The 27,995-nt window shown below is 35.1% G+C and overlaps 2 protein-coding genes across 4 annotated transcripts; both read left to right on the forward strand.

The window, feature by feature from the left end:
- The first annotated feature begins 1,672 nt into the window (after nucleotides 1-1,672).
- LOC107888275 (protein SHOOT GRAVITROPISM 6) lies at nucleotides 1,673-27,103 on the forward strand. Of its 3 annotated transcripts, XM_016812334.2 has the most exons (51): nucleotides 1,673-1,946; nucleotides 2,044-2,134; nucleotides 2,230-2,284; nucleotides 2,376-2,507; nucleotides 3,024-3,095; nucleotides 5,043-5,133; nucleotides 5,253-5,348; nucleotides 5,845-5,923; nucleotides 6,028-6,091; nucleotides 6,466-6,569; nucleotides 6,708-6,813; nucleotides 7,672-7,761; nucleotides 7,893-7,970; nucleotides 8,159-8,226; nucleotides 8,300-8,399; nucleotides 8,494-8,616; nucleotides 8,965-9,054; nucleotides 9,157-9,222; nucleotides 9,399-9,497; nucleotides 9,615-9,689; nucleotides 10,171-10,230; nucleotides 10,746-10,835; nucleotides 11,108-11,229; nucleotides 12,210-12,339; nucleotides 12,414-12,493; nucleotides 12,719-12,854; nucleotides 13,225-13,306; nucleotides 13,646-13,791; nucleotides 13,953-14,033; nucleotides 14,140-14,240; nucleotides 15,171-15,409; nucleotides 15,489-15,598; nucleotides 15,794-15,922; nucleotides 16,043-16,117; nucleotides 16,204-16,337; nucleotides 16,456-16,528; nucleotides 16,671-16,802; nucleotides 22,210-22,391; nucleotides 22,474-22,596; nucleotides 22,712-22,772; nucleotides 22,875-22,970; nucleotides 23,074-23,174; nucleotides 23,331-23,436; nucleotides 23,606-23,719; nucleotides 23,854-23,928; nucleotides 25,237-25,335; nucleotides 25,676-25,747; nucleotides 25,850-25,935; nucleotides 26,018-26,111; nucleotides 26,346-26,453; nucleotides 26,544-27,103. In XM_016812334.2, the coding sequence occupies exons 1-51, from the start codon at nucleotides 1,904-1,906 to the stop codon at nucleotides 26,700-26,702; spliced, it is 5,118 nt and encodes a 1,705-aa protein (XP_016667823.2). In that variant the 5' UTR covers nucleotides 1,673-1,903; the 3' UTR covers nucleotides 26,703-27,103. The 3 variants fall into 3 exon arrangements, with proteins under 3 accessions (XP_016667823.2, XP_040932640.1, XP_040932641.1); XM_041076706.1 differs by lacking the exons at nucleotides 1,673-1,946; nucleotides 2,044-2,134; nucleotides 2,230-2,284 and having other exon boundaries at nucleotides 2,375-2,507; nucleotides 3,037-3,095; XM_041076707.1 differs by lacking the exons at nucleotides 1,673-1,946; nucleotides 2,044-2,134; nucleotides 2,230-2,284; nucleotides 2,376-2,507; nucleotides 3,024-3,095 and having other exon boundaries at nucleotides 5,115-5,133; nucleotides 5,261-5,348.
- Nucleotides 16,818-18,972, forward strand: LOC107888276 (uncharacterized). The gene is made up of 2 exons (XM_041076708.1): nucleotides 16,818-18,600; nucleotides 18,836-18,972. The coding sequence occupies exons 1-2, from the start codon at nucleotides 17,559-17,561 to the stop codon at nucleotides 18,868-18,870; spliced, it is 1,077 nt and encodes a 358-aa protein (XP_040932642.1). The 5' UTR covers nucleotides 16,818-17,558; the 3' UTR covers nucleotides 18,871-18,972.
- Nucleotides 27,104-27,995: the final 892 nt, after the last annotated feature.

A 27,995-nucleotide genomic window follows, 5' to 3' on the forward strand; every position in this document is an offset into this window, starting at 1 on the left:
AGTTTGAATAAAAACCTACCATTACACTAGTAGCTAAAAACCTCACAAATTGTTAAAAAAACCCTCACATTTCCTTTCATGCTCATGAAATGGGGCTTCTTTTTTCCATTCTTTTTGCTAGTTGTTTTTTTTACAGCTCCATTTGTTGGCTGCCCTCAAAGATTGTTGCAAGTTTCCCAACCCACAATAGTTCTTGATTTTGTTAAAACTCTAGTGAAGACTTAAAATGTGTGTTTGGTTGAGTGGAAAAGTGGAGGAATGGGAGGAAAGAGCGGAAAGGTGAAAAGAAAATGAATTTGAGGGGTGTTTGTTAGGGAAGAAAAGTGAGAGGAAAGAAAATAGGATGTATGACCATTTTCCATCTTGAAAATAGTAGAAAAGTGTATGTTAGTTTAAATTATGTATTTTTCAATTGTTTTCTTTTCTTTTCTTTCCATTTTCCCTGCTAAATACATCCAAGGAAAGAAAAATTATGTTTTTCATCCTTCCAATTTTCTTTCTACTTTATCAAGCAAAGTCAAAATTTCCTCTCATTTGACCCTAGAAGAAACTAACTTTTAGCCCACTAAACCAAAGCCTCTAAGGTTAATCTCCATCTTTATTTCAGTCTTTGCTCTCCTCTTAGATTCATCCAAGAGTTGCTATTCGTAAAAGCTCTCAAATTGGTTACACATCATTAATCTTATCTTGGCTTGAGCATGACTCAACTCAAGCAGCTCACTTGCGACTCGGTTGGATTTGCTTGTCAAATAGTATTTCAAGATCAAATATTAAATCAATTGATAAGACGTTGAAGTTTGGGGCAGAGGATTTGAAAAGTTCTTCGAATTTGAGAATTGAAAGAATTGAAAGGAAAATTAAGGTTTTTTTTTAAGAAAGGAGAAAAAAATAAAAGTTTTTTACAATTAAGATTAAATTGAGATAAAAGGGTAAATATTGAGAGTTAATTTTTCTTCAAAATTAATATCAAACTAATATACTATGTATATTTGAAAGTTAAATTTATTATTATTTAAATTTCAAACTGATCATTCTCTTACCCGAGTAATAAAAATTAACAGAAGTAGACTAAAGAGGAAAAAACGTGATTAATTAGATAATTATTTTTAAGAGGTGATAAGTGATAATTTTGGTTACATATGTTTTTTAATAAATAATTCTACTATCATCCAGAACAATACAGAACAATACTAAAAAAAAAAAAATCACAATAGCAAAAATAGTTATCGAAAAATGCCCGTATTACATTCGCCGACAATCTCATCCTTGTAATCAGATGAAGTAGTGATGTGCATTGTACACTGCTCTAGAATAGATTTAATCAATGCCAAGTCACCTTCTAGTCTACTACTTCGGTCTAATTGTGTTTCAAACCAGAGATGTAGAATATATTGGGCTTTGCATTAGCTAGCTCCAACCTTTGCTCACATTACTGCTGCTTTACAACTATATTTTTAGCTGTAAAAGTTATTTCTCAACCTCCAACTACAGATTTGAGATGAGAAATCCAAAACCTGAATCGCTATATCAGATTTTTTTAAAAATCTTTATCAGTAAAAAATATCTCTAATGAAGAAAATTGTAAAAAAAAATGAGGCTCAAATATCTTTACAAAAGACAAACGGTAAAAAAATATCACACATATTTAAGCAAGGGAGCAGACTTGGTTTATTTTTTTTTGACCAAAACGAAACTAAATCGCCATCGGAAGAAGAAAACAAATTGAAAAAAAGGTAAAAGAAAGAAATCAAGACAGGACAGAAATGGAACATGCCACGAAATCAGTCCAGTTTCGGATTCACAACAACAACAACTAACTATTAAGATTTCACTTTCCCTTTCTGATTACTAAAGTGGAAATTTCTTTTCGATTCAATATTTGTTTTTGGTGAAGCACAATTCAATGGCTTCTTCGAGCTCCCTCGGGAGCTCAATTCCGGCTCCAGGTACACTTCAATTTCAGTATTCCCCCCATTTTTAATTACCACTGCTATTAATTTTCTTATAAACTGTTCTTTTGTTTTTTTGGAAAAAAAAAAACAGAGGCCGTTCAAATTCTCGTCTCATCACTCGCGGATGAATCTCCCATGGTGAGAGAAGCCTCCATGGCTTCTCTTAAAGACATCTCTCCTTTGTGCGTTCTTTTTCTTTCTTTTTTTCTGTTTCTCAAAAAAGTTTATATAGTTCACTTTCTTTTTCACTGTAATCTGAACTTCGATTACTAATTAGGAATCCTCTTCTGGTGCTGGACTGTTGCTCCGCTGTTTCTCGAGGCGGCCGTAGGGTAATAATTATCTTCTTCATTTTCCCTTGTCGTAGATTTAGAAATTTTGAATTGGAACTAAAATTTAAATTTTTTGGATACTTAATTGTAGAGATTTGGTAATATGGCTGGAGTGTTTCAAGTAATGGCATTCGGAGTTCGAGCTTTAGATAAAAACGACATTGATGCTTCTTATATTGGCAAGCTTGCCAAAATTGCTACCGCTGAGATTATCTCCTCCAAGGTATGTATATTTCTTGTTCCTTTTGTTGCGGTAGAGTTGATAGCATACATTTAGAACTAGAAAACATGTTCTCACCTCTCTGGAATATGGCATGAATTAGGTTGCTATACCAGCTTTTTGCACAGTTTCTTAGTAAGGGGTTCAGTTTTGGATTGACTCTCAGGCTTTTAAATTGTTTCGTATAATGAGAGCAAAAATTCACGCTTTGTTTTGCTTGTTCTCATTGTTGAGTTAATGTTTGAATTAGTGGATGATCTTTCTAAGGGATTTTGTAGCTTCTTTTTTTATTTATCAAAATTACTTGGACCTTAATTTATTTCTATTGCTTGCATGAAAGATTCACCATCTGGTGTCTCCTTGGGCACTAGGAAACTATAAATTTAGTGAGTATTGCCTGAAACTATAGCTCTCTTTGGTTCGTTGCTTAGTGATCCAATTCTTACATGCTTTCTTGAGGCAATTTATTTTTCATGGATGAAAATTCGTAGTTTTTATGTTTTGCTCACTGTTATATAGGAACTCAATGCAGATTGGCAAAGGGCAGCAGCAAGTCTGCTTGTTGCAATAGGCTCACATCTGCCTGACCTTGTAAGTCTGTTGCTTGCAGTTAGTTCTCTTTTCTTTTACTTTTGCTACTTGATAACGACGGTCCTAGCATATTATTTACAAAACAAATATATTTCAATTAAAAACCTTTCTAAAATAAGCCCTCGATTACTTGCAAGCGCACGAAATTGTTGTTAAGTAATATAAAACTGAAGGAATTCTGTTGAATGAAGTATTTCGAGAATCGAATCCCAAAGAGTTTGAGATTCAATATTTGTTTTTGTTGTCAAGTAATATCAGATACTGATATAAGAACTGAATACTACAAATTACGGTGCCTAGTCAATTCAATAGACAACTCAATTATTAACTCAGTTGACCATTTCCAAATTAACACCAACCGCTTTAAGAGTTTGAGACATTGGCTTCGAAACGACTAAAGAAGCTATGTCTAAAGAACAATTGAATTAACCAAAGGTGTGAAGATGATTGGCAAGCTAATTGGCTAAGGCCTCCAAAATTAATTATTCTCAAGTGAAATCAAGGTTGGATCTAACTTCAGTTGGTCCTTGGATTCCTAAGCTAAGGTTCTCTTGATACTCTTAGACTCAATTCCTCACTAGACATTCCCATGACCGTAGTTCTTGCTTCTAAGCTGATTAACTCTAACTCTCTTGATATTAGACTTTAACCAATTTAGTCACTCGAGGTAGCTCTTGCTTATTCCCTAGCCAAATTAAACCTAAAGGTTGTCAACTCTTAGATATATTGAGCCTAATTGATTAAGCACAATTCTAGATTAGATCAACCATTAAATCAAATGAATCACATCAATCCTTCATCCGAAGCACAATTAACGAGCCAATCTCACCAATTTAGCTCAGCAACACAAGATCAAGAATGGAAAACATGATATAAAGCATTAAAACATGCGATCAAGGAGGAAAAGGTAGATCAAAGTTAAGAAATGCTCAAATCCATGGATGCTATAACTCCTTCCATGGTAGTTCGTGATCTCCTCATCCAAATGAAGAATCAATGCTCCAATCAATAGAAAAACTGAAAATCTACTAAAATTGAAGTGGATTACAAACGAAATTCAAAGTGTTTACAAATTCTAAAAGGAAATTTAAAGAACCAGAGAAAAGTTGAGAGAAAAATCCTAGATCTAAAATTTGAATCTAAAGAAAAGAAATGAGTTCTGCAAAATCTGATACAATTCAATTCAATTACAAGGCTATTTATTGGTGGAAATCAAGGCTGGGTGAAATGACCAATATATAACCTCACTGAAAACCAAATCAATCAAGGAATGTCAATGGTCATTAGATTGTTTGTGGACTTTGAGCAGCCAATGTTGGCTCTTCAGCTGCTTCTTGCTCAGCATATGTGCTAGTTGCTTGGCTTGATGGTGTTCATGGCTTGTGGAAGCCATCTTCTCGCACTTGTTGAGGACAATGAGCTCCAAGAGCATGGTGTGTGCACGTTGATGTTGGAGTGTGAACTCCAAGTCACTTAGCCATTCTTGCGCATTTGTTTCCTTGATTGCTCTATTGAATTCCACCTACAAAATGAACATTAAAGCTCACAAGTATCTTATTGAAATTATTAAAACACTAACTAAAGGCAATAAAATGAAATCACATAAAAGAACATTAAAAACATACTAAAATGACACTAAAAACACACAAAATACATAGATTCTACAATGAAAAAAAATACAAAATAACATAAAATGACTCAAAATACTAAAGAAAAAGCCAGAATTAAGCACTAAAGTTAGTAAATTATAACACTCTTTTGGAGAGTTATCACTACTATAGTTTTCTGAAATATTCTCCTGTTTATGATGTTTATCTGAAGAGGTGGGGGGGACCATCTCAAGTTCTTAGAGATTGGCAAAGGGATGCAATTATTTACTCCTCTTTTTCAATTTCTTGCTTAACCATCTCAAGTTAATCATAATCATGGTCTATACTGGTTTGGCAGATGATGGAAGAAATATTTCTCCATTTGTCAGGGCCAAGCTCAGCTTTGGCGGCTATGATTCAAATACTTGCGGACTTTGCTTCTGCTGATGGTAATAACTTACCTTTGTGGTTCTTTTTGCTTTTCTGAACATAAATTATCTGTGGATTGTTGCAATTTCTTTGTTTAACAATTTTTTTTTGTACTTTTCTTTTGTTCAATTCAATCAAGCTTTGCAGTTTGCACCGCGTTTGAAAGGCGTGCTTTCTCGAGTTTTGCCTATTCTTGGGAATGTTAGAGATGCCCAACGGCCAATATTTGCAAATGGTAATATACGGGCTCTCTTTATTTATAGAAAATTAAGTTTTTTGGTAAAGAGCATGGAGTGACCTTGTTGATTTCTCTTGAAATCTTTTAATGTTTTATGTTCCAGTCTTTCCTGGATCTTGATTTCATTTTCGTATAGATCGTTATGTCTTTCAAATCTGATTGAAGTTCCCTTCTGTGTAGCTTGAACTTCATGACCTTCATGTACGTTTGAAATTTAATTAATTGTTTACCTATATAAGATTCTCTTCTCTCATATGAGATAGCTGGCAAAAGGTGTCGTTTCATTTGACACCCTTTTTTTGTCTTTTTTTCTGACAATGTTTATTAACTTATCTCACTTTATGTTGGTTTACCTCTTTCCATGTTTTCCTGGTTTGATGTTCAACCTTCTTTTTTTCATTTAACTTAGATGATTAATTTTGGATATATGTTTCACATGTCTTCTATTGATAGCTGACTAACCCCTGATGATATGTTCTTCTTACAATTCTAGCTTTTAAGTGCTGGTGTCAAGCTGTCTGGCAATATAACGTTGATTTCCCTTCAAATTCCCTGATTGATGGTGATGTCATGTGAGTTATAGTAATAAAAATTTCATTGCTGCCATTTTTTTTTTACGCCTTATATAATTTTCTGATAATACAAGGCCTAAAAATAAATCTTTTATTTATCGCAGGTCATTTCTGAACTCTGCTTTTGAACTTTTGTTAAGAGTCTGGGCTGCTTCACGAGATCTTAAGGTTTGCTAAGTCTAGATATTTGTTTATACATTCATATACTAAAAACCTAAATTATAGATATTAATATGATATAATGTTATCATGTTCTTATTGTTGCTTCATTTTGGAAAAAACCTCCACATACTGGGTTATGCTCCCTTGTTTTTTTCTTAATTCCTGTTTTCAACTAAGAGGAAAAAAGGAACACTTATAAATTATGCAAAGACTGCAAACTTCTTTAAGAAAATTACTTATGCATGAAAAATATATCAAACCTATCACTTATATGTGTTTTACTTTTGTTTGTTAATGATCTAAATGTTCTGTCATGTTGCATCCTATTTTTCAATATAAAGCAAGTCTGTTGCTGTTGACTATATTCTTATTTGAATTAGGTTCGAGTATCATCTGTGGAAGCATTAGGCCAGATGGTTGGTCTTATCACCCGCACACAATTAAAGACAGCTTTACCAAGGCTTATACCTACTATATTGGAGTTGTAAGATTCAAATTTAGTCTTTGGAGTTGCTTGTAGAGTTTTATAGTTTGCACAAATGATATTTACAACCAAACAAACTTCATATATTTTTAATCTTGGACATCAACATGGACTATAATGTCATTTTCTTTTAATCAGGTGTAAAAAGGATCAAGATATTGCACTTATTGCAACCTCTAGTCTCTATAATCTCCTAAATGTTTCCTTACTTTCAGAGACAGGCCCTCCTTTGCTTGAATTTGAGGTAAAGCCCTTATCACCCTTCTGTTATTGTTTACTTGTATTTGCTTACATTAATATTTTCTCATTGCAGTTAACATTTAATTACTGTTTTCTTATGCTAAAACTTTCAATGCTTTCTAGTGTAACATCATAATTCTTCTTAGATATGGTATAAGAACTTCAAGAATTATATCCTGTTGCTTCTTTTTTCTCCTAAAAGCAATGATTTGGCTTGGCAGAATCAATGGAGTGTCGTATATTTGGAAAAAATATTTAAACTATGCTGGAATATTTCTTTTTTCTCTCAGTGATGAATATAGATGCTAGCTAAAGAGAGGTTTGTCTGTCTGTTACTATGAGAACTAGTCAGTCTTCTTCTTCTTCTTCCATTCTTTGACCTTTCTTGGATGTTACTCACCCTTTCAGCTGTTTTTAAAAATGGCTTTTTTTTTTTATCAATATCAGAAGATGAACTGTAATATTTATTTTTTAAAAAGGAAAAACTTTTGAAAGTGTTAAGTGGTGTTATCTAATATTTGTTTAATTTTGGTTTGGTGGCAAATTACTTTTAGATTGGATTCCATGACACTGTATGAGAGCTTATGTTATATTTTTGTTGCTTTTTCTCTCAGTTGTCGCCCTATTATATAGCGTCTATGATAAGCACGTGGGTTTAATCACTGGTCTCAATTTTAGATTTTCCCTAATGCCTAAGATGAAAACAGGAGTGGATTATTAGTTGTTGTGTATCACTGATTTTTTGCCATTCCACCCTTTCCTTTTTTTTCCCTTCTTCTGTTCCACTATTATTATTATTATTTTTGCATGTACCATATGGGCATTTTTCTCTTGAAGGATATTTTTATGTTGTCCTTTGTAGGAACTCACAGTTATATTATCAACACTCCTCCCTGTCATCTGCATGGATAATGACGGCAAAGAGCACTCAGATTTTTCTGTGGGACTGAAGGTTATTAATCACTGCAAAGCCATCTTTTGCTGCTATTGATACTTATTTCTTGAACACAACGAGTTTTATTTCTTCTACTTGCTATTCCATTTCTTTTTCCACATCATAAGTTTTTATACTTTGTGTTGCAGACATACAATGAAGTACAGCGCTGCTTTTTGACTGTTGGCTCTATATACCCCGAGGATTTGTTTTCCTTTCTTCTGAATGTGAGTAAATAAATACTTCATTTTTAGTCCGGGAAGTTTGTATCATTGGGAAAGTGGCAATTCATATTGATACAGTATCAATGATTTTGCTGCTTTATTTCTTTGTTTGTTCAGTTAAAAGTTCTAGTTTGTTTTCTGAATTATGGTAATAGGTAATTAATGTTTTGACGTACTTTTTTTTTAACCAGAAATGTAGATTAAAGGAAGAGCCTTTAACTTTTGGTGCACTCTGTGTTTTGAAGCATCTTTTGCCCAGGTTTATTTCTTTCTTTTGTCTTATAGTTTTGTTTATTAGTTATGTTTCACAACTTACTCGCAATTCCGTTAAGGTCATCTGAAGCTTGGCACAATAAGAGGCCATTGCTAGTGGATGCTGTGAAGTCCTTGCTAGAAGAGCAAAGCTTAGGCATCCGAAAGGCTCTCTCCGAGGTATGTTGTTAGGTAGTTTTTTACCTTATCATTCTATCAATCAAAATATATGGTCTTAATCTTACTGTTTTTTGTCCCGTTACTTTCATGGTAGTTGATTGTGGTGATGGCTTCACATTGTTACTTAGTTGGGCCAACTGCAGAGTTGTTTGTCGAATATCTTGTACGCCATTGTGCTTTATCAGAACAGGATAGAATTGATCTTGAAAGCTCCCAGGTAAACTGTGGGTCTAGCTGTACTCACTACAGTAAAACAAATTTGTTGTTTTACTTTACAAATGTGACAATTAAGTGTGTCAAATGCTGATTGTTTTTGAAAAGAAAAAAGAAGAAGGATATACTGGATTTGAAGGAAAGACAATACATTAATGTCAATAAATTGGATGAACATCTTGTGAAGTGAAAGTAAGTTCATGCCATCATAAACTATAGTTGTTGATCAGTCAAATGGTCAAATTTGACCATTAATTGCCATATTTTACTTGGAAACATTAATATCAGGGATCATTTAAAGTGTGATAACATACAAGTCATGGTATTATTTATCGTGTTATTGTTTTCTCAGGCAAAGGTAGGATTAATTTGTCCAACCGAATTAAGAGCAATATGTGAAAAAGGTCTTCTTCTTCTAACTATCACGATTCCTGAAATGGAGGTATAGAATTCCTTCTTCAACCATTAAACATCTATTGCTGGTTCTTATGAGCAAAGTTAACTGCAAAAAGTTATCTTTAATTGACATCTAGTCTTTATGCAGCATGTTCTTTGGCCCTTTCTATTGAAGATGATTATTCCTCGGGCTTATACTGGTGCAGTTGCCATGGTGAGATGCATCTTAAAAATTTCAAGTCCTTGGACATTTTATTTTTCTTGCAGTACATGCTTTTGTGTCGTTTTTTGCTTTAAATTGACACTCTATTTTTCTTGCACACCTTTGATGTTATTATGCACTGAATTTATTGATTTTAATGACTGGTTTTTGTTTATGCTGCTACTCAGGTATGCAGATGCATTGCAGAATTATGCAGATATAGATCTTCTTTTAACAATAATATGCTTGATGACTGTAAAGATCGTAGTGATATTCCAAACCCTGAGGTAATTATGGTTATCCATATAATGTCTTATAAGATTGCTTTGTTCTCAAATATATGTGTTAAGCAAACTCCATTAGCATTATGAAACTAAATCACTTTGATCCTATTTAAAATTCAGGAGCTGTTTGCACGTTTGGTGGTTCTTTTGCACAATCCTTTGGTGAGGGAGCAGCGGGCTACTCAGATTCTGACAGTAAGCATATATGATACTTGAATTAGCTTATATTACTTATCAGACATTGACAAGTTGAAGCAATTTTAAAGATATGGAACTAATTGCTCATATTCAATTTGGAATATCAGCCTGTTGGATTGGAAGAGTTTTCTACTTGGAATAGGATTATTTAAACTTTTTATAAAATAGTTAAGCAAGCATTGAATTTCTCTTCTTTCATGTGGCCTCCAATTTTTTGTATCACTTGTAATGGCTGTGCTTTGAGCCGTCTTTCTAGGAAAATCTACATGAAAAGAATAGGAGTTGAACAACATAAAGTTCAATGCATGTAAATCTAAATGGTGTTTTTTTCTGTGCGTGTGTGGTTGAATTGAAACTGTACAATTGGTGTTCAAACCAGAAGAATTGATTTTTAAAGGTATAGTGTGGCTAATGGATTAGCATTCTTAGACCAATAGTGGTTCTGTCTTCTTATTTTTAACTGTTTAACTGTTTACAGGTCCTCTGTTATTTGGCACCTATGTTTCCAAGGAACATCAACTTGTTTTGGCAAGATGAGGTAGACCCTTATTTAGGAGAAGAATTGAGTTAAAGTTTATGTTTGAGTTGAATTTTATTCTTTTTACAAGAACCAAAATCATAACAGTGCATGTAATGTTTCAAAGGAATTAAAAAGGATGCAAGTATACATGTGTGAAAATTTTTGATATGTGCCACTGAGTAATTAAACTGTTAAAATTTTGACAGCAACTAAAACTTAAAACACTTAAATAGGGTGACAGTTCCATTTATAGGTTTCTGGCTACATTGATGCTTATTTTATCATGAAAGCTTCTAAAAAGCTCTAAAATGTATCAGCATATTGTTCAGCATATTAGATATATGAAGATTAAAAAAGAGTAATTATTTGAGTAAAAAGCTCGGTCAGGAGTTAGATCAATGCTTTGTTGCTTCAAGTTTGTCCTGTATAGTTTTATTCCTTGTGTACTTATTGATGCCAAATGCATGTTTCCTAATTGAACAATAGCAAGCATGCTCTACTACTAATTGATTCTTATCTTCGGGAAGCTCTAGATTCCAAAAATGAAGGCGTATGTTAGTGACCCAGAAGATCTAAAGCTGGATCCTTCCTATCAAGAGACCTGGGATGACATGATAATCAATGTAAGGTTTCCAACTAATAAATCATTCATGTATTTAGTCCTCGTATCAACCTCTATATTGCTTGGTCACATGAACATGTCCTGTTGATAACTTTATTTTTGACATTGGGAAATGGAATTTTCTCTATATTTGGTCACATGCTTTTTCACATTTGAATGAGAAATGAAATTTTCTCTTGATTGCAATATAACAATTCCACAGCTGGGAGAACTATTAGTTCCTCCTGATGTGCTAAGTACCATTATAACTATCTCATTCTGCTTGTGTTGCAGTTTCTTGCAGAATCTTTGGATGTGATTCAAGACACTGATTGGGTGATTTCTCTGGGAAATGCTTTTACCAAGCAATATGCACTTTATACACCTGATGATGAACATTCAGCACTCCTTCACCGGTATTAGTTTGAATTTTTCTTTCTTGAATCACAAAAATTGAGGGAGAGAAGAGAAGGTACAGATGAAAAGTAGAATAGAGGAATGGAGAGGGTAATATTATATAGTTTTTGGGTTCCTTAACAAGAAGAAACAATGGAAAGGAATGGATATATTATATTGCTTGCTTAGAGGAAGGAAATGATTTGTTATAGTTTTATGAGTATGCCGCTTTAAGTAAAAAAAAAAATTGCTTGTTAAATTTTAATGCTTCTGAAAGGCGTACATTATTTCCTATAGACACACATACTTTTGGATTTTGAGTGTGTGCTTACATTTTAGCCGAACTTTTGCATTCAGAGTTACAATTTTCCTTACTCTAGCAGCCACAGAAGAAAATTATAGAACTGAGATGATTTCCAGGAAATTGTTTGTTAACATACACATGTATGAGATATGGGCATTGTAGGTGAGTGAGCTCTGGTTTTAATCGAGACTTGGCCACCTCTCATCAGCACATTCTAGGATTGAAATATGCGACAGGCAATCCTGAGCCAGGGTTTTTTCCTATGTAGTGTTTCTTATTCAGGAGTGAAATCCTCTTTCATTATTGACTCACTGAGCCTGTCATCTCATCAACCAAAACTATTTTGTAAGGCAATTTGAAGTGTTAGTTTTGTTTGCAATTGCTAGAAACATCGTTTTGAAGTTACGGACAGTTCCCTGGAATTAAGTCTACTATCTACTAATTTGATTCACTGTACTTGTCATGAGCTTTATATTTCTCTTTCCTCTTACTAAAGTTCCAGCAATTTCAATAACTAGCAACTAACAATGACCTTCCACTTAAAATATTGCTAGCATCTGATGTTGAGTTCCTGAGGTAATTCATTTTGTATGGATTCCCTGAAGTTCACATCCTTTCTCCTTTGTAGAAGCAAAGGCCAGGCGAAATTCGGAACCCTCTGATTTTCTTTCGTTCCTTTTGCAATCTGTGTTGCAGATGCCTTGGTATTCTTCTTCAGAAAGTTAATGATAGGGCTTATGTTCGTGGAAAGATTGACTGGATGTACAAGCAAGCTAACATTACTATTCCCACCAACCGGCTTGGTTTAGCAAAAGCCATTGGATTGGTAGACTTGAGGCTTTTTCTTTTCTTTTATTATTATTTTTTGCATGTCTATTGTTTTAATTTTTGTGCTTTCAGGTTGCAGCATCCCACTTGGATACGGTGTTGGACAAGCTGAAAAACATTCTAGATAATGTTGGTCAAAGCATATTCCAAAGGTTTGGTGCTTACATCCACCTTCCATTTGCAACACTATTTTGTGATATTTGGCTTATATGTAGATTCTAACACTTCATGCACTCTCTCTTTAAACTGGCTTTGCTTATATTATTTTTTTACCTTGCATGTAATCCTTTGCATGTTCTGAAACTGAATTTGTAAGTTTTAAGGTTGTGTGCATTCTAAAAGACTTTGTTCTGAAGTCTGAGGCTTACCTACTGCAGGTTTTTATCATTATTCTCTGAAAGTTATAGAACAGAAGAATCTGATGATGTACATGCTGCTTTAGCTCTGATGTATGGATATGCTGCAAGATATGCTCCCTCAATGGTTATTGAGGCTAGAATAGATGCCCTTGTTGTAAGGAATCTTAACTTTTGGCCTCCTTATAATTCTCTGAATTCTGTATTATATATGTTCATCACTTTTAGATGTTTAGCCTTCTTTATCAATTAAGCACTAACTCATTCGTATTTAATAGCTTTCAAGCTGCATGCTTGAAAACCATTAATATATGGTGGGTACTGGATTCATCCCATCGCATGTGTTGCTCCCTGATACATATCCCAATTTGTGACTGAATTGTTATTTTCATTGTGTTATACCTATCTGCATTATAGATTGTTGAATTTGTATTATGCCCATTAGAAATTACAACTTTTTTCTTTGTGCTTCCTGTGCCATCATTTTATATGATATGTAAGGTGATTAATAGGTCTCATCCTTGCAGGGGACAAACATGCTTTCAAAGCTTCTTCATGTACGTCACCCTACAGCGAAGCAGGCTGTTATTACAGCTATTGATTTACTAGGTTTGTTGAAATAATATTTTACTAGCGAGTTCAATACCTGGAGTAAATTGGTGTACATAAGATTTTAGGTTGCGTAGGGCTTGAATCGTATAATAGCAATGTACTTCTATTAGAGGTAGAAGGAAGGTCCTAAGAGCTTGTTTTCAATACTTTTTCTTGATGATTCATGAGGAAATAGAGGTTGGGAAGATGTCATGTATTGATTACTGCTGGTTGGATGAATTGGAGATATCAAACTGCTAGGAAATATATTCACCTGTCATACTTAATATGTTGATAAGAAATTACATGTTCTGATATTAAAATTTTTAATATTGATATAACCCACTGTTCATGCAGGTCGTGCTGTCATTAATGCTGCCGAAAATGGTGCACCATTCCCACTGAAAAGAAGAGACCAGTTGCTTGACTATATTTTAACTTTAATGGGTCGAGATGAAAGTGATGATTTTGCTGATTCCAGTCTTGAACTTCTGCGCACCCAGGTATTTTTATTGCTCTAATGGCTGCAGTATGATGCAGTCGTATTTGTTGCCTATTACCTCAACTGATATTGTGACGAGTCATATTTATTGTCTATTATCTCAACCAATTTTGTGATGAGTTGTATTTATTACCTCTTTTCTGCTTATGGATTCTTCTCTAGGCTCTTGCTTTGAATGCCTGTACCACCTTGGTTTCAGTGGAGCCAAAGTTGACTATTGAAACAAGAAATTGTGTTATGAAGGTATATCTTTTTCAGTTTATTTTTGTTAATCTCAGTAGCAATGTAAATGTTGTTCCATAGTTTTTCTTACTTGGAGCCATGAATATGTCTGAAAATATTTACACAGGCTACTTTGGGGTTCTTTGCTTTGCCAAATGATCCAATTGATGTTATCAATCCCCTTATTGATAACCTTATCACTCTCCTATGTGCCATTCTTCTCACAAGGTATTATGGAAATATGGTTTTGAGTTTTTTTTTTCTTGTATTAGTTGTGTAAGATTTATTATGTAGTTGGAGAATATTTCTTTGATTTATGAAATCCTAATTGATTGCTAGAACTTAATCAAGTCATGTTGGTTGTGTAGATGGTATTGGCGCTCCTAGACTACTTAAATATTGTGACACTATATATATATAGAACATGGGAAAAAAATACCATAAGCATACAGGTGGTGCTTCTACTGATGTTCTAAATGAACCCTTTGTGTTTCTGTTGTGGCTTGGTGATGACCTGAAGTGTAAAATCACTGATTATATGTTTCCATTGAGGTTTAATTGCTTATATCTGAAAACTCGCTTTTTGTTCACACTAGAAACCTGAGGTGTAATTATTGCAGCAGGTTATTACATGTGTATTAAGTTCCATTTCCGACGAAAGGATATCAAATTTTCCTTTGAAAGATTAAAATTTTCTTTAGGTATCCAAGGGCTTTCAATGGTTAAGAAACTATTTGTTCTGTGACCCTAATCCTATGATCATGTACTTGGAACGTATGTTTGTCTCCAGTTGTAGAGATTAATCATGTCATTGGGGTTTGTTTTATTCCTTGCCTCAATAATGCATGTAGGGGGGCCTCCAAGGGTAGATGGAGAACAGGCCCCTGCACATATCTGAGACATGAAAGAAAAGCCTTGTTAACCCTGTAATAGCTAAGCTACTTTGCTAACTTGTTCCACTATTTAGAACTTCCTGCTGGTTCCCACCTATGTTTGACTGCAATATCAAAAGCTATTGGGTTGGTGATGATGTTAGGAACTGAGTCCATCTGCTAAAATCTTAATTTAATCCTTGTTTACAAATTTTCTACTTCTTTGTATGTATGAATTGATTTATGATTCACGGCTTTGCTAACTGGAAATCTGTGAAACAATTAGTGGAGAGGATGGAAGAAGCCGAGCCGAGCAGCTATTGCACATATTAAGACAAATTGATCAATATGTTTCTTCACACGTGGATTATCAAAGAAGAAGAGGTTGTCTCGCAGTATATGAGATGCTTGTCAAGTTCCGAATGCTCTGTGTTAGTGGCTATTGTGCATTAGGCTGTCGTGGGAGTTGCACACACAGCAAGCAAATTGATCGCACTCTGCATGGAAACTTTTCCAACTTACCATGTAAGTAGTCTGCCTTGATATTTTGCAAATCTTTCATGCCTCTTGCTAATCTTGTTAAGTTCTTCTCTTTAACTTCCAGCGGCATTTGTATCTCCGAGTCGTGAAGCTCTGTCTTTGGGAGATAGAGTCATAATGTATCTTCCACGCTGTGCAGATACTGATTCTGAAGTTAGAAAACTTTCCGCTCAGGTATTAAATTTTTATAGGGAAAGAATTGGTATAATTTAAATATGAAGTTTTTTTTTGTTTTTGGAATTGTCATTTAAATATGAAGTTTCCAGTCCCAGTAAAATTATTTATTTTTTATTAACCTGTATATGACATGTTAGCATTTAATTTCTACAGAAAAATGAGAAGGATTTAATACTTTTTTTCTCTGACTAGATTCTTGATCAACTGTTCAGCATCTCTCTTTCACTTCCAAAGCCTCTTGGTTCTAGTGTTGGTGGTGATATTGAGTTATGCTATGGCGCTTTATCTTCCCTTGAGGACGTAATAGCCATCTTGAGAAGTGTATGCTTATTCTGAGCAACTATGTCCCTATTTAAAATTGTGTTCGTCCTATCTTTCCCCTTGAACATACAGAAAGTTGAACCTATGACACTATAATTTTAATTTTGTATGTGTTTTCAGGATTCTTCAATTGATCCCTCAGAGGTTTTTAACAGAATTGTCAATTCTGTCTGTATTCTTTTGACAAAGGATGAGGTGTGATTTATCTTTCTGTTTGCTTGTCTCAAAAATAAATGCTTTCAAACGAAACAGAAGTAGTTGTTCTTGATTATTACTTGCAGCTTGTAGACACCCTGCATGGTTGCATGCCTGCAATTTGCAACAGGATCAAGCAGTCAGCTGAAGGGGCCATTCTAGCTGTTATAGAGTTTGTGACAAAGAGAGGGGCTGAGCTGAGTGAAGCTAATATCTCAAGGTTTTTTGCTTTTATCAAACAAGAAAATGCACCTTTAATTAGCTCATTAATTGTATACTCTCATAATAGAGGGGGAGTAATTGTCTTTTGAAGTATGGTTGATAAAGTCTCTCTGCAGGACTGCTCAATCTTTGCTGTCAGCTGCAGGGCATGTTACTGAGAAGCAATTACGTTTAGAAGTTCTTGGAGCTGTATCCTTGTACTTTTTTTTTTTTTAAATTTACTAGCCTCGCTGATGTTAATTCTCCTGTTTGATCATTGTTGTTGCCTGCAGAATCAACTGAGTTTCTTTTTTTTTTTCTGGTGACACTGTGTATCCTTAAGTACCTTTAGATATCCTCTCTATCTGAGAACACAAATGAAAAAGTTGTTTTCAATGAAGTGTTGACTGCTGCTGCAAGGGATATTGTCACGAAAGATATATCTAGGCTACGTGGTGGCTGGTCAATGCAAGATGCATTCCATGTGAGTCCCCCTTTAGTAAATTATTCCTGTATTATCTGGATTTCTCCTAGAAATGGACAACATATGTTCTAGGTTGTGTTCTGGTGTTGTGATAAGCAAGTAGGCTAACTTGGATATGTATGAGGACTTTTGAATGCAATGGCAGTTCTTTTCTAGATTGACACACCAGTAGTTCTTTAGTTTCCTAATCCTCTTTAAATTGTGGATTTCTGTAGAAGTTATGGTTCAACATGGTTCATTTTTGTTTCTGACTGGAAAGTCAATAATTGGCTTGCTGACAAGATAGTCTCCTGTTCATCGGAATCTTGTTTTCAGATTTATGAATGATAAGTTTTTAGGTGCTTTAAAAAAAAAAAAGAATATACTCTATGAAGAATGAAGTTACTGGTCCATCGCCAACATTTCCATTTTGTTCCTTTTTTGTTGGAATCCCTATAATTAAGGATAGAAATCTGATGGTATTGGAATCCCTATAATTAAGGATAGAAATCTGTTGTGATCTCTTGTAAATAGAAACTAATCTCAGTTACTGATTCTTAGGAAATTAGGATATCAATTACTGATTCTTAGGGATTAGGATTTATTTCCTTTAAAATGATTATTTTTCTCTTCATAAAGCTGTAAACTAAAGCAGTAGCAATATAACAGAATTTTTCCTCTGAGTGTTTTTACATGGCATCAGGGCTATAGGATTCATTCGATCCTATTTTTTTCTCTAAATTCCCTTACTAAAAATTTCTGTGGTTTAGTCCTCCAATGGGTGATATCAATGAGAATTTCTCTGAAACTGAGACATCACAAATAACTCAGAATATCAATCAGGGAATCACTCAAGGTGAAATTAATTCCTCCCTTATAATCACCAATCATCGGCTAAATGGGAAGAACTTCTTGCAATGGTCTCAATCGGTTCTTATGGTGATTCGTGGTCGTGGCAAATTAGGGTACATCAATGGAGAAATCCCACGACCAACCATGGCTGATCCTACTTATGCCACTTGGGAACTCAACAATTCAATTGTAATGGCTTGGCTAATCAATTCGATGGAAGGCCATATAAGCCGCACCTATCTTTTTTTCAAAACTGCAAAAGACATGTGGGATGCAGTCAAAGAAAACTACTCAGATCTTGGAAACGCCTCCCAAGTATTTGAAATCAAGCTTAAGTTAAAGGACATCCGACAAGGAACACTCGAGGTAACTCACTACTATAACAATTTGAAAATTTTGTGGCAAGAACTGGATATGTATTATGAGGCAGATTGGGGTGAAGGCTTAGAACACAACAGGTTTATGGTCCATCTCAACAATGAACGTCTTTATGAGTTTTTAGCAGGACTGAACCGTGAGTTAGATGAGGTCTGTGGCCGAATTCTGGGTAGATCACCTCTTCCAACGATCGGTGAAGCATTTGCAGAAGTTAGAAGAGAAGAAAAGCGTCGTCTTGTCATGATGGGAGATTCAAAGGAACCTAAACCTATGACTCCAATTTCTAATCGTCCTACTGAAACCTCTGCTCTCATCTCCAAAGGTCCACAGCCACAAAAACAACGTGCTGGAAATGATTCTGGATCAACAAGACCATGGTGTAGTCACTGCAATCGTGTTGGTCATACAAAAGAAAAATGCTTCAAACTCCATGGCTATCCTGAAAAAAAACAGAAGGATAATAAGACTGCCATGTTATCCTCCACTACTGCTGATGATGTTCTTGATATTCGCTTAACCAAAACACAGCTTGAGACTCTCCATAAGATACTTGGTACTCCCACTACTCATGGATCTCTAGCAACTCAAGGTACTCCACGTTGTTTCACACCTACACTCCCTGTCATAACAAATCCCAAATCCGCATAGCTGACGGTTCTTACTCACCTGTGGCTGGAATAGGAGAAGTACAAATGACAGAGAATTTTTCTCTCGATAAAGTCCTACATGTTCTAAACTTGTCCTGTAATTTACTTTCAATTAGTAAACTTACTAAGGATGAAAAAGTTCTTGCTGAATTTTCTGCAATTGGTTGTGTGATACAGGAACAGAAATCGGGGAGGATGATTGGCACTGCTAAAGTTGATGATGGACTATATATTTGGAATAAAAACAGTACACAAGGGGGATTGGCTCTATCCACTGCAAAAGAGGACACTATTATGTTATGGCACCGTAGGTTAGGTTATCCAAACTTTGTGTATTTGAAAAAACATCTTCCGCTGTTATTTCGAAATAAAAGTATTAATTCCTTGAAGTGTGAAATTTGCCAATTATCTAAACATACCCGTGTGCCATACCCATTAAAACCACATATTCAGTCCCAACCTTTTTCGTTAATCCATAGTGACCTATGGGGAGCCAGCCGAGTGAAAAATATTACAGGGGCTAGATGGTTTATAACATTCATTGATGATCATACTAGGGTCTGTTGGGTCTATCTACTCAAAGAAAAATCTGAAACACCCAAAGTATTCCAAAATTTTCACTCAATGGTTTGAACCCAATTCAACTCTACCATACATACCCTCCGTACTGACAATGGGAGAGAATACTTCAACTCTGTCTTAAGTCCATACCTTTCTGACCAAGGCATTATACACCAAAGCTCTTGTCCTGACACTCCTCAACAAAACGGGATCTCTGAGAGGAAAAATCGTCATCTTCTTGATGTGGCTCGAGCCATAATGTTCACTATGAATGTTCCAAAATACTTGTGGGGAGAAGCTGTCCTTACTGCCTGCTATCTCATAAACCGAATGCCATCAAAGATCCTCAATTTCCAAACACCTCTAAATACTCTTTTAAAGGCCTTCCCTCTATTTCATGTCCCTAATCTTCCAGCCAAAATATTCGGCTGTAAAGCTTTTGTCCATTACCATCAACCAAATCAATCCAAACTTGATCCTCGAGCCCACACCTATATCTTCATTGGATATTCCCCTACACAAAAAGGCTATAAGTGTTACTCACCAACATTGCGCCGAATGTTTGTCTCTCGAGATGTTACCTTCTTTGAAAATGAACCATACTTTGCAGCATCTCATCTTCAGGGGGAGATTTTTAATGAAGATGAGACCCTTAATACTCTCCTCATTATACCGCCTGATCCTACTACTACTATCCCAGATTTAGTTGTTTCCCCTATACAGCAAGAATTTAACACCGTCCTTCCCAATGACAATACCTCCACCGAAGTACAACAGCCACTTGGTCAAGGAAAACAGCAAATACAGGTTTACTCCCGACGGAATCGTTCTCCTGAAACTGATACAGCAGTGCCAATTACATCTCCAGCCGAGGACTGTTCTGAAGCAGAAGTCCCACCTCCGTCACCATCCATCTATCTTCCAATTGCAGTTCGAAAGGGTACAAGGAGCTGCACTCAACATCCTATTTCTCGGTTTGTATCCTATGGAAATTTATCTAAGTCTTACAAAGCTTTTGTGACTAATGTTGATTCTGTAAAAATTCCAAAAAATATAGAAGAGGCTCTTGAATCAGCTGAGTGGAGACAAGCCGTGATGGAAGAAATGAAGGCCCTCAAAAACAATGAAACATGGGAAGTCTCGGATTTGCCTAAAGGGAAAAAAACCGTAGGGTGCAAATGGATTTTCACTACGAAATTTAAACCCGATGGCCGTATTGACCGATACAAAGCTCGACTTGTGGCTAAGGGATTCATCCAAACTTATGGTCTCGACTACAACGAGACGTTTGCACCGGTTGCCAAGCTAAACACCGTTCGGGTCCTGCTATCTCTTGCTGCCAACCTTGATTGGCACTTGACTCAATTGGATGTAAAAAATGCTTTTCTCAACGGGGAATTAAATGAGGAGGTGTATATGGATTTCCCACCAGGGTTTGAAGAAAACAAGGACCAAGTGTGTAAGTTGAAGAAGTCCTTGTATGGGCTGAAACAATCTCCACGAGCGTGGTTCAGCCGATTTGCAAAAGCTATGACTAGCAGAAATTACATTCAAGGACAGGCAGACCACACCATGTTCTACAAGCACTCGGAAGAGGGTAAATGCTGCATTCTTATCGTTTATGTTGACGATATAATAATAACAGGAAATGACTCGAGCGAAATTTTGAGATTGAAAGAATTTCTTGGTACAGAGTTTGAACTTAAAGACTTGGGGAGTCTTAAATATTTTCTTGGTATGGAGGTAGCAAGGTCGAAAAAAGATATCTTCATTTCCCAAAGGAAATATGTTCTTGATCTACTGTCGGAAGTTGGTTTGATGGGCAGCAAACCAGCCGAAACTCCTATGGAGTTTAACCTCAAATTGGGAACTAATGAGGATGGAGAAGAAATCGACAGGGGGAGATATCAACGTCTAGTAGGAAGGCTCATCTACCTATCTCACACCCGTCCAGACATAGCCTTCCGTGTGAGTGTTATTAGCCAGTATATGCATGCCCTGAGGGAGAAGCACCTGGAAGCTGCATATAGAATACTAAGATACCTAAAAGGAACTCCTGGTAAAGGCCTGTACTTCAAGAAGACTATCAACCGAAGCGTGGAAGTCTACACTGATGCAGACTGGGCAGGTTCTGTTAATGATAGACGCTCTACAAGCGGCTATTGTAGTTATGTTTGGGGTAATCTCGTGACGTGGAGGAGCAAAAAACAATCTGTGGTAGCACGCAGCACTGCAGAGGCAGAGTATCGAGCACTATCTCATGGTATATGCGAAGGAGTTTGGATACAAAGACTTATGGGAGAACTAAAAGTGCCTTTTACCAGACCTATGAAGATGTACTGTGACAACCAGGCTGCTGTCAGCATAGCACATAATCCTGTGCATCATGATCGGACCAAACATGTGGGAATAGATCGTCACTTTATAAAAGAAAAAGTACACTCAGGAGAAGTATGCATCATCTACCTACCTACTAGACAACAAGTTGCAGACATGTTAACCAAAAGTTTAAACAGAAACATGTTTGAAGAACTTAGTGGCAAGCTGGGTTTGATTAACATCTACACTCCAACTTGAGGGGGAGTGTTGGAATCCCTATAATTAAGGATAGAAATCTGATGGTATTGGAATCCCTATAATTAAGGATAGAAATCTGTTGTGATCTCTTGTAAATAGAAACTAATCTCAGTTACTGATTCTTAGGAAATTAGGATATCAATTACTGATTCTTAGGGATTAGGATTTATTTCCTTTAAAATGATTATTTTTCTCTTTATAAAGCTGTAAACTAAAGCAGTAGCAATATAACAGAATTTTTCCTCTGAGTGTTTTTACACTTTTCAATCAATTGATTGAGTATCAAATGTGCAAATCTACATTTCACTATTATATATTATCATGCTTTACTTTTGTTCCTTTTCCTTTTGCCTTATTTATTGACGGCTATCATTTTATTCCTTCAGTTTTTGACTTTTTCTTAATTTGAATAGGCATTTTCACAACATATAGTGCTGTCAGTTCTGTTCCTGGAGCATCTGATCTCTGTACTTAATCAGACTCGTGTCACTAAAAGTGATCCAGGAAAAGGAGAAAACTCTATTCTTCTTTCTGAAACTCAGTTAGCAGATGAAATTCTGCAAGCTGCTATTTTTGCTCTCACCGCCTTCTTCAGGTATGTTGATCAATTGTACTCATTGGAATTTATTTTACTTTTATGGTCTCCTGAGTTTTTTGATGTTCCATCTTGATTGCAGGGGTGGCGGTAAAGTTGGAAAGAGAGCTGTTGAACAGAGGTACTCTTCAGTTCTTGCTGCACTTATACTGCAATTTGGAAAGTGTCATGGTCTAGCTAATTCTGGTCAACATGAGCCACTACGGTAAGCCTCCTATATATTTATATACGTATTATTTTTGACAAATGTATCTGTCGGCTGGAATCTGTTGTTCTGTTAAAAGATAAATAAAAGAGATCATTCTCATTCTCTACTGCAGTGCACTTTTAACTGCATTTCAGGCCTTTTGTGAATGTGTTGGAGACCTTGAAATGGGGAAGGTAAAAACTTTTGGATAATACTAGTATCTGATACTGCTCGAACAATGAAAAAGATTTCACATATTAGTACAAAGTTACAACAAAACTAAATACTGTCTTCAGATTTTGGCTAGAGATAGTGAGCAAAATGAAAAGGAAAAGTGGATTAATCTTATTGGAGATTTAGCTGGCTGCATTTCTATGAAGAGACCAAAAGAGGTAATACTGTCCAATTGATATTTTCTCTTTACGACACTTTTTGACTGATGCTGATGGAATACTGAAAGAAGAATATTTGCCAACATTGTAACCAACTCTACAGGTTGAGAATCTATGTAAGATTTTCACGAAATCATTGAATCTTCAAGAGAACTTTCAACGGGAAGCTGCTGCTGCTGCATTATCAGAGTTTGTTTGCTACAGGTATGAATGTTTGATCTATCATTGAAAATTATTTCTATTTTGTACTTTTACTCCTTTTTTTTTTCTTTTCTTATTGTTATTGCTGTCATAATCATGCCTGGCATCATTATTGTCATTACTTGAAAGAATTGTTATGTGCTAATCTCAATTATGCAGTAGCGGGTTCAGCTCCACATTGGAGGAGATGGTGGAAGTGCTGTGCAGACATGTCTCTGATGAATCTCCAACAGTTAGATGCCTTTGTCTACGAGGATTGGTGAAGGTATAGGATAGGATACTCGTGTGATTTTAAGTTTGCTATTTAGTAACAAATTGCAGTTACACACATTGACTTCTTTCTTAATTTCTGTTGCCACTTTAATGTTTGTCCGGTTGTATTATTTCACTTTATGTATGCCCTTTGAAGGTACGAGTTTTTGTGTCTATGGCAGATACCATCTGTTCATATCTATCAGCATACAACTCAAGTTCTTGGTGTAATATTAGCATTGCTTGATGATTTGGATGAATCAGTGCAACTAACTGCTGTTTCATGCTTACTGATGGTAATTTGTCCATTCTTTCTTCTTATGGTGTGCGACTCACTTTTTGTATGTTTTTGTACCAGATAATATGTAATCTTTCAATTTGCCTCTTATACTCATTATGTATTATTATTTGAACTTCTAACTTTTTGTAGATTCTTGAGACATCCCCCAAAGATGCTGTTGAACCCATTTTACTTAATTTGTCTGTTCGGCTTCGCAATCTACAGGTGCATTACCTTTGCGTTTACTATATTTTATTATGGCCAAGTTAATTAGACATTAGATTTTTGAATCACTTTAGGACGGGCAACTCAATTTACCTTGCTTAGTTATGTGTTTGAAGAGATTGGGGTAGTGCAACAACCCTTCCATATTTATTACAAATACAATTGTATGTTACCGATCTGATTTAACCTGAAACTAATGCAACAACCCTTCCATATTTGGTGTTTGTATCTTTTCCCTTCTCATGTGCCACTACCCTTGCACGCTGGATGGAGAAGTTGTTGATGTTGTTTTTGCTTTCAAAATCTTTCATGGACCCTTAAATTTCTAGGGTTCAATTTGATGGGCAAGTTTATTAGCATTAATGATTAATCCATGATTTCCAAGATTTGACATTGATGACAAATGCAAATGGAATGGCATTATTCTTCTATTAGATCAAGACTCAAGAGTGCTTAAAGATACACCTGGATTTGCTTGGATATCATACATTATTAGGAAGAAATTATATATCCATATTATTACAACATACAGGTCTACTTATTCTATGAGTACATGGAAATTCCAAACTAGACCTAATCAAGAACAGCCTAGTCCCATAAGCCTGGACTTTTTGCTGTTTTTGACACTTATTAGGCCTTGTAAAATTAGGGCTGGCTCATACATGTTGAATTTGTGGCTGAGCCCCGTCTGTCCTGGTCCAGAAATATATTAGTATTTTAAAATTATAAATCCCCTTGTTTGTTTATTTGTTTTTAATTTCAAAAGCAAATAACTTGAAAATGTTAAGTGGAGTTTTGAGTGGTTTTGTAAATTCTTGTTACTAAGACTGCTCTTGAAGAATTTTGTTCCCAGTGGTTGTCCAGCATGCCTGCATGGACAATTCTCTTAGGTTTAGGTCCACAAATGGAAATCAAAGAAAGTTATTTCTGTACATGAAAAAAGTTTACACAAACTTAGAAAGTTACATAATGAGGTTCAAACTCGACTACCTATCCAGTGAAACTAAACTTTGAAGTCCACTTGGATAGACTGGATATCATATCTCCTTTGATAAAGGCTTGTACAGTCTTAATTGTTGTAACTTGATTGCTAAGGGTCTTGATATCCTAAGATAAGATGCCCTTGTTCTAGAATTTTTATTTATGACTGATTATTGGTTATTCTTGATGTATTTGTTCTTGCATAATCTCCTTATTATTAAAATATGCACCCACACTCCTGCACGCAGAACAATTCCAGTTATTAATTTACTCTTGGTGTTAAGCTGCATTTGGTTAATGATGGCCAATGCCTTTGTTCTTATACAGATATCCATGAATGTAAAGATGCGGGCTGATGCCTTTGCAGCATTTGGAGCACTTAGCAACTATGGAATTGGGGCACATAAAGATGCTTTTCTTGAGCAGGTAGTTGACTTATCAGAGGTCACAGAACAACATAATACCTTTTCTAGAAGAAAAAGGTCTTGTCTTTCTTTATCTACTCAGTGTGTCGCCATCATCAGAGATTATATAACTGTTCCAATGTCAGTACAAGACCATGCTGAGTAAAGTAACCTAATCTTATCTGTCCAACCATCTGACTCAATAAATGCTTTTTATTCTAATTACTACATGTCAAAAGGATCGTGTTACATGTTCATGTTTTCCTTTTATTTTGATTACCTACATTTGATACGTTGAACATGAAGTAGAAAATTAATGAGTTTTTTCACCATTTAACATCTCATCAAACTAATCCTTCCAGATTCATGCTACACTCCCACGCTTGATCCTCCACCTACATGATGATGACCTTGCTGTTAGACATGCCTGCCGTGTAAGTGATTACCTATCAATGCCCCTTTGTGCATGAAACTTATTAAGAATGCTTCATTCTAATTGATATATTTTCTTTTTATTTATCTACTTTTTAAAATAGAACACCCTGAAGCGGTTTGCCCCTTTAATGGAGATAGAAGGGTTGCTGGCTTTATTCGATTCACATAGGATTAACTCTGACCATCGGTATGCAATCATGAATCTTGAAATAAAGTAACATATGGCTTTCTTATTTCCTTATTGTGAAATATATCTTGCCTCCTTTCAGAAGTGCTTACGAGGACTTTGTAAGAGATTTTACAAGGCAGTTTGTGCAGCATCTTTCTTCCAGAGTTGATACTTTCATGGCATCAACCATACAGGTTTGCACTATGCTTGGTAGAACTACATATATATTCCCTAAAATATTAGTCACTGGATAATTTCTTTAACGGCTACAATGCAATTAAGTTTTTCCTAAATTTCTTGCAATCTAAATTGGTGGCGATATGATTTTCCCTCGACTAACATCGGTTGCTGGCTTATGTGCATGCTTTTAGCCAAATGGGATAAATCATGGAAACTGGAAAATACTAACGTAGTTCTTGGTAATGCAGGCTTTGAATGCGCCATGGCCAATAATCCAAGCAAATGCTATTTATGTTTCCAGCAGCATACTCTCGCTTTTGGATGATCCGAACATTTTGGCTCTTTACCATGCACAGGTTATATTATGAAATATTCCTGCCATTAAATTATTACTGTCATTACAGTTCTAGGGAACACATGCTTAAAAAATGTTTATTGTGATTTAGGTGTTTGGAATGTTGGTTGGCAAGATGAGTCGGTCGGCGGATGCGGTGGTTAGAGCTAGAAGCTCTTTAGCTTTCAGTTTATTACTAAAATCAACTAATTTGATTTCCTGGAGAGCAGCTCGACTTGATCAAGCTGACTCTGCCAGAAAGGGATCATAATTGTGTCCATGCTCTTACAAGGAAGAGTTGTCAAGTCAGTTCACTGTATCAGTATGATGTACTTTGAGCCATGCCTAAGCAAGTTGGTATGGTCAGTGTTGAAGGGTTCCTAAGAGGTCAACTGATTTGCTGATATGTGGAGTGGGGTTTCGAGTGAAATGTTGTAATTTAAGTTAGGTTCAGTCATGGTTTTAATGTTTTGAGGTTTGTAAAATTAGATGTAATTGTAAATGTTTTTGTAACATTAATAATCCTAGAATTTGCATTTTACGTTGGGTGGTTGAAACTCCAACGATGCGTTTTGACGAAAGAGACTTTTTAAAATTGCTTTGTTTGGTAAAACAATTTTTCGAATTATAAAATAATAAAAATGGGGATGAGAGAAGTTGGGAGGGCCGAAATCTTGGTTTTACATTGTTAGTAATTTGTTCATCTATGTATTGCATTTTTAAGGTATTGTTTCTTAATATTCTATTTTTTTTTTCTAATGATGAATTTCATCAAAATTAGTAAGTTTTTTTTAAGTTATCAAAATTATTAAGTTAGTCTCTTTATTTGATCATTATATTTGAGAAATCAGGTTAATTTAGCAATATTGTTAAACTTTGTCATTAAGTATTTGATCTATAATTTAACAGTTTTGTACTTAAAAAGTGTCAACAGTTGCAATTTATACGTAATAAATTAATAAATGTCAATATGTACAACAAATTAACACATTAGCAATCAACTCGATTGGTGTTTCGAACAAAAAAAATTCAAGTCAATTTTGGTAAATGATCAAATTTTGACGAATTAGAGGAATTAATTTGTTAGTTTTATAAAATATGACTAGATTTTGATGAATTAAAATATAAAGCAAAGTTGTTTTAACTTTTCAAATGATTAAATTTAATGAATTAAAGTAGGATTAACCAGGATGAAATTCAAAATTAGATATTTATGTTTCAATTATAATTACATTTCAATTCAATAAACAAAATCCTCTCAACCTAATCTTAAATAAAATGTATGATGATAAATTTCATCTTTAACATTGGTCCTAATTTTTTTTAACACTTTAACCTTGATCTTCAAAATTTAATTAAACCTAACTAATTTATAAAGGTTTACTTGAATAATATAGAGTAATTAAATGAAAATGTAATTATTAGGGTAGCAATTATATTTTTTTGTAATTATAAAGAATTATAATTCTCTAGACATGCTTTGTTAACAAAGTGTAATTACATCCTAATTCTCTACGTCGTGTTTGGTACAGTCAACTCTCTCTATAATAGTCTCATTTGTCTA

Source organism: Gossypium hirsutum, chromosome A09, assembly GCF_007990345.1.
Source record: "Gossypium hirsutum isolate 1008001.06 chromosome A09, Gossypium_hirsutum_v2.1, whole genome shotgun sequence".
NCBI classification, from domain to species: Eukaryota; Viridiplantae; Streptophyta; class Magnoliopsida; order Malvales; family Malvaceae; genus Gossypium; species Gossypium hirsutum.

Coding starts and splice junctions, on each gene's coding strand:
- LOC107888276 (XM_041076708.1), top strand. CDS start 17,559: ATGGGTGATATCAATGAGAATTTCTCTGAAACTGAGACATCACAAATA. Junction 18,601..18,835: donor TGGATCTCTAGCAACTCAAG/GTACTCCACGTT, acceptor TGTGTGATACAG/GAACAGAAATCGGGGAGGAT.
- LOC107888275 (XM_016812334.2), top strand. CDS start 1,904: ATGGCTTCTTCGAGCTCCCTCGGGAGCTCAATTCCGGCTCCAG. Junction 5,349..5,844: donor ACGGCCAATATTTGCAAATG/GTAATATACGGG, acceptor TTACAATTCTAG/CTTTTAAGTGCTGGTGTCAA. Junction 15,599..15,793: donor TTAGAAAACTTTCCGCTCAG/GTATTAAATTTT, acceptor TTCTCTGACTAG/ATTCTTGATCAACTGTTCAG.